The following is an 11,296-nucleotide window of genomic DNA, read 5'->3' on the forward strand; positions in this document are numbered from 1 at the left end:
AATATGGCACATTGTAACTAACGTACACGAATAATCTGATGCAGTGCAGTATTAGCTTAAAAAAAAAACCACAAATCAACCAACATATTTGAGTTCAATGCTTTTAAACTGTACTTTATTACTCCAAAACAGCCTATCACACTAGGTGAGAGAGACGTACTGAAAAGAAGCCACAATCTTATCTCCTAGTTGAACAAAAAAACCTCCAAAACATAAAACCAACCCCCCCTCAAAAAAACCCCTTCTACTGTAATATTCACTTCATATTTTTAAAAAAGTGAAGAGCAAGGGTGTGATTTTCAGATCTTTCACTTTGAACACAAATAGCCAGAGCTTTGGAAAGCCGCTCGTTTCCAATTGGCTAAAGGCAGCCGAGTATCAGCTCTCTGGGCTAGTTAGATTATACCTTTTCATTAATGTTGCAATAACAGTCACAATAGAATCAACATCCATCTCACACAATGCCAGCACTTGCACTACACTGGCTACTTCATGAGCAGTGAAGTCACTGGGAGGTCTGCACTCTCACAGGAGAAACATCTGCTTTAAGCATAACTATCTTTTGCAAAAGATGCTTGTTTTATAGCAATAGCTGAGCTTTAACAATGTGCTTGTTTTGTGACAGTAAAAATATTCACCCCAATTGATTCTTGTAGTATCACCTATTTTTCCTTTGAAAAACTTTAGAATACCCCTACATAACTAGTGCAATCTCTTACATCACACCAAAATACCCCTTTGCACCCTTTTATGCTGCACTATTAGCTCACCAACAAATCCTGCTTCAGAACATCTTGACATCAAGCATGTCATAATACTTTGCATGTATAGAAACTTTTTAATATGAACATCTCAAGGCATTTCACATTAATCCTCAAAACACTCTTCTGCAGTGGGTAAGTACCATCCCCATTTTAACAGATGACAAAACTAAGGCCCAAAGACCAAAAGTGAACCTTTTCAAATTTGTGTGCCTAAAGTGAGATGCTTAAAATGAACTGTCTGAATAAAACGAGCCTGACTGTCAGGCACCAAGTAGACAAGTTCCCATGAGGGGAAGAGGAGGGGCACAAAGTCAATAGAAGCTGCACATTGGAAGTTTAAATTACTTATTAGGGTCACTATTGTGGATGCAAGTACCCACCCGTTAGGCACAGAAGCTTGAAAATGCTGCCTTAGGTCACATGCCTAAAGACATAACTTGGCATTAGAGCCCAGAATAGAACTGAGGAATCTCGATTCCTTGTGCTCTAGCAGATAAGAGTAGCCCACACTTTTTTTTTTTAAATATATAAAGACAACAGTAATGGGAAAATAAATGAGCCCTAGCGTGCCCAAGGCTAACAGCACACAGCAAGTAGTAGAACAGCTGAGACTTGAGGGGCACATAAAATTGAAATGCTGGTTTTCAAGACTGGAGGAATTTTTTTGCATTAAAGTTTTGTATTGAAAGTGATGAGCCTTTCTGAGCAGAGCAGGATATAATAATTATAATCTTATAGTCTGGAATAGTTTGACAAAGCCTTTTCCACAAGTAATACGTGTTGCCTCTATCCTTTACAGGCCTTCGGACTTTTCGGTTAAAAGACTGAAAGTAAATTTGGGCCCTAAAGATACTGCGCTCTCCCCTCTGGAAGTCCTGAGAGAGAATTTCCTCTTGCTCACTACATTAACTCTATCTCAGCCAAGGCAAGTTAAGCAGATGCTCTTCATGTACTGGTTGATCTCTTAAGCTACGAGGCTCACTGTCTCTGCCCCTGAGCTGCGCTACTGAGAGTCCTCAGTGTTGGATTCACCACAAAGCCTCCTCTCAAATAATTTCTTTTACTAAGGAACAAAACATCCCATGCCTTCACCAAGACTCAAGACGGTGCATAGTCCAGTACTTGTGGAAAAGGCTTTGTCAAACTACATGACAATCACTTGCCTGCAGTTTTCAGAGACTTGGTGGACAGCACAACATTCACAGGCCCCTGAAGATTCCCTACTGTTTGGTAAATGTGAAGCACTGATCTGTCTGCACTGTGCAAAGAGAACCTCTTAATAAGCTTTCCTTTACTCATCTTCACATGGGATTGAAAACATTTTGGCTTCTACTGAAAACTGGAAAACTGTTGGGAAGCGATTTAGGCCTACAAACCAAACCATTTTCATACCACACCCACTATTAACCTGTTTTTGAAAAATATATAGAATATGACTTATGCTGTTGCAAACTGGCATTAAGCTCTGTTCATTCCCCTTCATATCTCAGAAGTAGCTCTCCGAGTGCAGATTAAGTCACAGAGGAAGCATTCAGATCCTAGGGAACAGAGGCTTTGCTACCAAGTCTCCAGTTTAGGAGCCGTGCCAACAGGCCTCCAAGTTGCAGGACCATCAGGTAACAAGCTACAGAATCACATCAGAACAGACCTAATGTCTAGTTTGTGGGTTTAAAATTAAAAATTGGTTGGTATTTTAGCCCCCTGCTGGCAGACAAATATTTTATACTTAAAAACAAGTCAAAGCCATCCACTGAACTGTTAGAATAATGTGAATTAAAAAACCTGAAGCTCTTATGCAGAGAAGCTTTCCAAGGCCTTTTTTAATTTTTATCATCAGGATCTTTTCAGTAAGGTGCTTTCCAAAACAAGCTATTTTGACCGTGTAAGGCTGTTACAGCTTTGAAAACAGCTATTTTCTAGTCACATTAAAATAAAATTGTTACAAACAGGCACTTTTGGGCTCGCTCAACATAAACTAAAAATAAGAGGGGTATTAGATATAAAGGAATTAAGATTAGCTGACAGTTTAAGTGTAATAGCATGTTGTAAAAGGCTTCTAGCACAACATGACGGAAGACAGACATTCATAAAACCATTGCAGCCAATTCATTCTTAAAACGGGATTATGGACAGGTTCCCCCTATTTTTGCACAGAGGAGCTTTCATAAACTGGCCTAAACCCCCCTTAGAAGGCCTGGTTTCCTTAACAAAATGTGCAACTCCCTTTCTGTTGACAGGAATTCCACATGCAGGTTGTGACAAAGCATTATTGTACTTTCTTACAAGGTTAAGATGGCAACTTTGAAAGCATTTTTGCACTCCCTGCCCATCTTTCATTGTTCTCCCCTCAGGGAAGAAGAAACAGAAAACAAGATGTAACTGGAAGTTTTTGGCCTGAATTTGGTTAGAGCTCAGGAAGGTATGATTAAGGAGACCTCACCCACTGTTTTCAGAGGCCAACACAAGGCCAAATGTGTTTTTTGGATTAACAGAGAGAGATTTCAGCAAAGAACAAAATCCTGGCAATAATGCCAGCGAAGTTTAAAGAATGAGATGGAAGGTTTCATAGTTGTTAGGGGATGGAAGGGACCTTACAGATCATTGAGTCCAGGTTTTCAGAAGTCTAGCAGGGGAAGATAAGAATAGAGCTTTTAAAGCCAAAAACGAACAATTTTCAGAGACCCACATGAGAACTGAGGTAGGAAATTAAAACTGAAATATTATGAAAGGAAATGAACTATTCTAGCTCAAAAAGAACTATTTCTCCAGGCTTCCATGCACCTCTTGATACAAATATTTATCTACAACAGGAAGCCATTCCAAATGTACAGGACTGTATAGGCTGGCTCGGCAGTCCAAAATAGGCATAAACTGGGGAAGAAAAATATTTGCTTACTATGATTGCTGATTCCTTAAAATTAACCAGAAAGTAGGACATTGATCCTCTACACATAATTAAAGCATTACCACACAAAGGCACATCCAGTAGTAGTTTATCCTTTCCTAATACTTACAGTTCTCTAGAAGTGAGCAATAGTGCTATCACAGGATGGGAAAAACATCATCCCTTCATCTTTTTTCTAAAACACAGGAACACACACACACACACACACACACACACACACAAAACCAGGTAGTAAAATCATCTTGTTCCAACATCAGGCATAGGAAAACACACATGCAATGATCAACTCTCAGGGTCATCAGTGAAGTTGCAAAAGTTGTCAACAAGGATCTGGCTTTATCTATTTTATCTTTTATGCATTAGGAATCCGATATAAATTACTTGAGTAGCATAGAGCCATAAGATCTTCCTGAAGAACTAGAACAGTGACAAAGAAAGCATTTTCCAGATACAGTGAAGCAAGGAAGTAGCAAGAGTAGTCTGTGAAAGTAGTTCAATAGTCTTTCACAAAAGTCTTGGGTTTCAACTCCACTCTACCACTACCTCAGATTTTATGTTGCCTTGACAAGACGAGCACAAGAGGCAAAATTGTGCATAGCTGCAAGAAGCCTTTATTTCTGGTTGCCTCCAATGATTCAATGAAATATAAGCTCCTCCCTTTTCATCCAGGAACAAGGCACAGGGAAACAGGAGTTTGGAATCCAAATAGTGTAAAAATTAACATGCCCAGAGCACTCAACTTGCTTATTCTACTTTCCATGTTTTGTGAGCGCCCTACTTACAAGCTGAATGCTCAATGATTTGTTTCTTCTCTCAACCTCCGCCCCCCAAAAAAGAAAAAAGTCAGCTAAAAAAAAATATCAAAAAACTATTACAACTGAAATGCCAATATTTCTATAAATGCATCCCAAGTTCCTATTTCAAAAACACTGAACTCAAGCCCATGAGATATTGTAATGCTTCAGTCTGTTGCAATTAACCTAGCTTCTGGAAACTGTTTCTTTTTGTACAACAGTTCATCTCCCTCCTTCTCCAATTAACTGGACAACAGTAATTCTTTTCCCTTCATGACAGCCGAACGGTGTAGTATAATGCACACAAAACCCAGAGCAAGGGTTTCCTAGCTTCTACTTTCAGACCAGCTACTGACTCTTACATTACCTTGGATAAGCCCTTCATCTTTGTTTCCCCACCCATAAAGTGAGGATCATACTTACCACAGATGGTTTGAGGACTAAAGTTTGTACAGTGCTGTGGAAATAAAAAGCCGCAAGTGCCAAGTATTACCACTGTATAGAAGCATAAAAGAAAAAACTGATTATTTTAAACAAGAAGTTTATTTAAACAACAAGACGCTTTACTTGAAGGGAAAACTATCTAGGATCATTTTTTTCTCCTTTTAAGAGTAATTTATCCCTACTTAGACAGATTGCTCTACGTGTAACAGCTACGTACAAAAAAGTTATAAAATCGTCCTTGGTTTTACAATGATAAAAGAAAAACATTGAAATTATCCAATCAAACAAGGTATGCAAGGTTTTGTTTTTAAACAGTGAGAGCAAAATAACTTACTGGAATATAAAGATAAAAGTTGAAGGAGCATGCCACTAATGGAGAAAAGGGGCATTTTCACAGACCCAGTTTGTTTTTCCCACCTCATCTCCATTCCATGTTGATCAAAACATACTATTGGGCATTTAGTTAAAAAAAATATGCATTATGTCTGTGCACATACACCAGTTACTTTATGTACAATAGAAGAAATAGGGGGGAAAAAAATCAAAGAGAAAAAGAGAGAAACTATACTGCAGTAGTCAGGATGTGGCTGAACCAAGTCTCGTTTTCTAATTGTGAATGTGTCATCTGTGGGAGCACAGTTCCGGAGAGGAAAGAAGCAGGTTCTCTTTTTAGTAAACTCCTCCTGTCTGCTGCTGGAACACATCAATTGTATCTTCATCCTCCATTTCCAACTGTAACAGAAAAAAGAAAGACTGCTTTCAACTCAATTAAGTTTATTAGATGCTGAAGACATCCTTCATTTTAGATCCACCTACCAGAGCAGAACCCAAGCTTTGGGTGTTTTAGTCTGCTTCACTGGAACATGAAGTGTAAATAATGAAGCATGGTAGATAATTACTACTGTAGTAGCAAGTCAGGAGTGCTGATTTTTATGTTCTGAAATCTTGCTGCCTGCTTTAAAACAGACCACCCTATTCTTCCCTCTTCATTTTCTTGGCTGTCCTTAAAAAGCTGCTACCACCCATACTATGATTGTTCAAGTGAACAGGATCTAAGTGGCTTCAGCAAAAGGACTAAGGGAAGCAGACCAGGATTAAGATTTCTATATCCCTAGAGTAACAAAAATCAACCACCAGCTACTAAGTACAAAAAAGGCTGAAAGACTGGCAGTTTTTAAGTATGTTGCATAATTAGCCATAAAACAAGGAGCATCACAATTCTGAGCTACAGACAATATTACTGAAGCAATTTGTTCCATCATACAATTCTTACTGTAGATCGGGGTAGGCAACCCCTGGAACAGGTGCCAGAGTGTGGCACGCGAAGGCATTTTGCTTGGCATGAGCACCACAAGGGAGATGGTGGGGAAGGGGCTGGGGCTTTGCTGCCACAACAAGGATTGGGCCCCTCACAGCCTCACCCCTGGCACACCCCTTACAAGTTGAAGTTGTGGGTGTTTTTGGCACTCTGCCCAAAAACATTGCTGACCCCTGCTGTAGACAGACACCCAACTGATGATTTAGCCTCAATATGGCTTTTTCCATGTGTGCTATGAGCTGCACGTAATCTTAAATCCCAATAGTCAGGTTCAACCAAAGGTCCAAATGCAACAGCTAAAGGAGGTATAATTCTTCAAACCAGCTGACTGACCCTTTGACAACACTGACAAAATTGTTCAAGCCCCTCATTTATCATGGGATGGTGTTCTGAAAGCATAAAAACTTTGCACTGGAACTGCACACTGGTCAGTCACTCATGCCAACTACACAGCCCACTATAGAAAGACATCCTTGACAATCACCACTAGTTACTGCCGCAATTAACCTGCATCCTGATGTTTTAACCAATTTCCATGCACCGCAATGTTAAACCTTCAGGTCAATTCAACCTGGAGAACATCCAGTGATTTTTTTATACCAGAGACACTAGAAATAAACCTAGAGATACTAGAAAATCTTCAGATTTCATTGTCCAGCATTACAAGTAGAACCTGTGCTAGCATCAACTGGCAGATCAACATGCATAGCTATCAAATGTAAAAGGCAAGTGAATGTAAATGCTATTACTGGACAACTCCAACACTTCTCTGTCAGGATCGTGAAACCATGACAGTCTATAATGCACAGAACTCCCTCACAAGGCTCAATCTCAGCTGTAGTTGTACACTGTTACCTTACTTTGCTCTGAGGTGGTAAAAGTTCAGTAGCATTAAGTGCCATTCCAAACAAATCTGAACTAGTTCCTGAGTAAATCTTAGGTTATGGACAGTGATCAAGCTCTATCACTCAAGTATTCAGCTAGACAAATGCTTCTGTTAAACAGATATACTAGTTCCTGAGCTAAGCTTTAAATGCAATTTTTACCTGTGCCGGTGTGTCTGTTTCATTAATTGGCTGCCCATCAAACCGGAATCTGATTTGCCTCATTGACAAACCCTGGATAAGAAAGAACACAAAAGCAAAATAAATGTCATGTTAAAACACTCCTCAGAATTCATTCTAGTGTGTAACTGGAACTGCATCTCGACTCAGAATAGAAAACCAATCATCCACAGTTCATACCAGAGTTTTCTTACTTTTCTCATGCACCAGTTTTGGAGCTACCAGACCAAATGCTGTGATTTAGTGATAGGTTGTGTGTTACAAGTTGTAATTTAGTTGTTAGAACATAAAACAGTGTCCCTGCTGACAAAAGGCCCACAAAGCCTATCTGAAGGCCAGAAGTCAGCCTTAATTTTTTCACAAGAATATTTAATATTCAATAATACAGTTAAAAAAAAGTTAGAACTAGCACTTTGTGTATCAGGTGTCATCATCAGAACAGCAACAACCCTACCCACAAAAAGGAAACACGGCTTCCTAGTTTTCCCAAAAAGTTGATATTGGCCTATTAGTCCAAAGCAATTCAAGAAGTAACCATTAATCCTAAAAGGTAACTTCTTGAACACACAGGTAACAACTCACTAGCTTGCAGTTAGGTTTCAAAAGAGTCAATGGAACCATCTCGCTTCAGAGGAAATCTTCCAAATAAAATATATTACAAGCAGAGTAAAAAAAAATAATTCAAATTCCTATCCGTCACATTTTGCCGATTCTCCCACTTCCAAAAATGTTATCGGACCAAGTGAGAAAGAACAGCAGTTAAAATGCCTAGCTAATTAGTCATAGTTCTGTGCATTAACATAAGCTTGAAGTTTGTAAACATTACTTCAGAGGCACTTTAGCTCTGACCTCTCAGCTCTTCTACTGGCTTTCTAAAGAGAAGGAAAGATTAAGGATGAGAACATACAGCATAGTAACTGCGTTTACCACAACCTTAGTCTATCGTAAGGAGCAGGTAAGTCTAGCCCTTCCAAGCTCCTGCCTGGAGTTCTTGCAAATACTATGATAAACCTTGACCACTAGGTGGCAGAGGAGCCAATTTTCATTGAGCAAAGAGCTACAGAGGTTGATGCCAACCATGGGAGCAGACATACAACAGGTACCACCGTAGAGTCACTCCTCATTTTCCGAGGTAACTACATCCCAAAATGAAGCAATTTACACCTATACAAAGCTGTGCATCATGTCTCTGCCGTTTGCTCTGCAGTAAATGTGCTGTGTCCACATCCTAAGCAATTTGCCCAGGATAGTTAGTGGCAGAACTAAGACCAGAACTCCTGCCTCAATTCCAAGCTCTATCTTTTGCCTAGCTTGGGAATGTACAGCAAGTATTTTTTTAATTTTTCAATTACACATTGTGTGTAGTGGACCACGCTGAACAGCAAAATCCTTACTTTGCCACATAAACAAGAAACAAAATTGTAGTGTCATGAATAGGTCCAGTTGTCAGGAACGAAGTTTTAGTGAGAATATTTAAGTGAATAAAAACTTACGGTTCATAGCAAAACAAAATCTCACCAGTAAGGCCAAAACAAAATAAGTTCTGGCACGTTCGCCCATGACACTGTCTTAGTATAAGGCAAGCATGTAGGTGACTAAGCAGTGCAGAGGCAACACGACCCACTTCTGCACAGCAAAATTTGTTTCAAGCACAAGTGCTTAAAGGCTGAACGTTGTAGAGACAACTTGTTCAGCTCTGGGGATGTCAATCTCTTTAGGAAGAGACTTCCTGTTGCCAGGTTACTGAAGAGGGGTATTTGAAAGGAAGAATTAAACAGATGGAGAAAACCGGAGATTTCATCAAAAAGAGTATATACTGTTTCTCTAACAGCATGCATCTTACATTATATATTCTAAAAAGGGTTATTTTGCAGAGATTCCTGGCAATTGTGCATGCATCTCAAAATGGATCCTGATTGGCATTCACTGAAGTGCTTTTCCAACCTCAGGAAGACATGGATCTTAATGCATGTAGTTCAGTACACTAAAAACAAGTTTCAGTAACGCAAAATCATCTCCCACCTTGATCGTCAGAACTTTAAACTAAACTCTTTCTTCACGTCATATTTATATCATGCACAACCTTCCACTCTACACCACTTAAGTTTACATTTCTCTCAAAAGCTTGTTTAGCTAGAGTTTAACCAGGGTCTACCTTGTACATATCAGAAGAGTCTGATTTTTAGAGGTGCTGAACACTCACTGTACCCAATGAGGTCAAAAGGAAGCTGTGGATTTTAAGTATATTGAGGTATACTTTCACAATATAATTAATATTTGGTGCCTAACCAGTTAACAGCCCAGTTCAAAAACATGGCCTTTGTCATGTGGGCGTTTGCTTCTTAATTTAGCAACACTTTGAATGCTGGCTTATTTAAAACTTGGTTTCTGCTAATTGCAAGAGGTGTCTAAACCTTGCTACTCATGGATTTTCATGGGTTAAACAGTCTTGCACCAGTTTTATTTTTAAAGTATTTAAACAACACAAACACAGCAAACATGTTATGTTGACTAACCTGAGTGTCCATGATACTTTCCATTTATATCACATCACCTTTCATCCAAGAATCTCACAACATTTTTCAAACAGTTCATTAATCTTCACAAAATCCCATGAAGATGGTGTTCGTGTTTACACTTGGGAAACCCGAGGGTCAAGTGACTTACCTAAGCTAACGCGAGTCTGAGAGCGAGCTGCAGAAAAGGAATCCAGAGCTTCACAAACGTTCTCTTGTCTATTCCCATCACACTTCTCAGAATGACTGAACTCTTAGGTTAGGTCTGGACTAGACATGGTTTTTGAATAAGAACCCCAATTTGTGGTCCATGTGCAATTTCTACTCAACTGGAACCAGCATAACCCAAAACATGACTGCAATGATATCCAAATGAAGATCCCTTGTACTAGTCTGGCCTACCCTTTTTCTGGAGTGCTTAACAACACTGGTATAACTGTGCCCATGCAGGGATGGGAAGGATTATACCAGTTTAACCTGGTAAGAGACAAGCCCTTAAATTCATTTAATACACTTAAAAAATTCCTGTTGAAGAAGAGCTTTTAAAAAATAGACATCCATGAGAAAGTTCTGGGCAGCATCACCAAAAAAAAAAAAGTTTTTCCCTCAACTGCTGCTGCAAAAAGTGTTATCACGACGCTTTTTCTGCAACCATTATGTTCAAACTCCCTTCTTTTAATATCTTTAAAGGCAGGTTAGGTACAGTTGCTCACATGCTATCAAAATGCTTCCCGCTTTCTTTTTGTGAACTGGAAGGGGCTGATCAGGACAACTAATCCCTTGGAAATAAACCAAACCTTATCACAAAATGTGCATGTTCCTTCCCAAGCCCATCATCATCACAGCTTCAAAAAATCCAAAGTAGTCCATTTTCAGCTGGTTGCTTCTTTATCTTGCTCAAGCCAGCAACACCAAGCTAATAGTCAGATGTCTTTCAAATTCAGACCCAGAACAAAAAAAAAAACAACAAAAAAAAATCCTTATTGGTATACAACTACCGATCGTATTTTCTATTGGTCCCTGGCCCACCTTCTCCAGACTGATTTTGGGGTAGAAGCATCAACAGCCCTCGGACTAACCAGAGCTGCAAAGATAACAACTAAAACCTACACCCCTGCAACTAATCTTTATGTCACTCACTTCCTGCTCTACCCTTCCCTGCCCCCTACTTTGTAACAGACCCTCCAAACAAGGCATCCCTCGAACCTGATGAGAGGTGTTAAAAAAAAATACGCAAGATTTTGATGAAAAAATATTTACACTGTGGTAAGACTTTACTGTCCTCATCCATCTTATGCAGATGACCCTTCCAACAGACATTGCTTCTTCTAGCGTTCATGCAAGAACCATACCTGTCGTTCACAATAGGCTTTCATTAGTTTACTAAGTGGTGTATGCCTCTTAATCTTAAACTGCACCACAGACCCATCTTGCCCTGCCACCTTCAGATTAATGTGGTCGTTGTTTTCGGTCTTCACGCCTTCCTGTCGA

General features: G+C 39.5%; 1 protein-coding gene across 1 annotated transcript in view; it reads right to left on the reverse strand.

The window, feature by feature from the left end:
- Positions 1-4,987: 4,987 nt before the first annotated feature.
- The window catches only part of SUMO2 (small ubiquitin-like modifier 2), a 7,591-nt gene continuing 1,282 nt past the window's right edge, over positions 4,988-11,296 (reverse strand). The window contains exons 2-4 of the mRNA XM_025197498.1: positions 11,158-11,289; positions 7,272-7,343; positions 4,988-5,639 (exon numbers count right to left, since the gene is read on the reverse strand). Coding sequence (XP_025053283.1) covers positions 5,577-5,639; positions 7,272-7,343; positions 11,158-11,289 — 267 coding nt within the window. The 3' untranslated portion in view covers positions 4,988-5,576. The remainder of the gene's footprint in view (positions 5,640-7,271; positions 7,344-11,157; positions 11,290-11,296) is intronic.

This window comes from Alligator sinensis, unplaced genomic scaffold (genome assembly GCF_000455745.1).
Source record: "Alligator sinensis unplaced genomic scaffold, ASM45574v1 scaffold400_1, whole genome shotgun sequence".
NCBI classification, from domain to species: domain Eukaryota; kingdom Metazoa; phylum Chordata; order Crocodylia; family Alligatoridae; genus Alligator; species Alligator sinensis.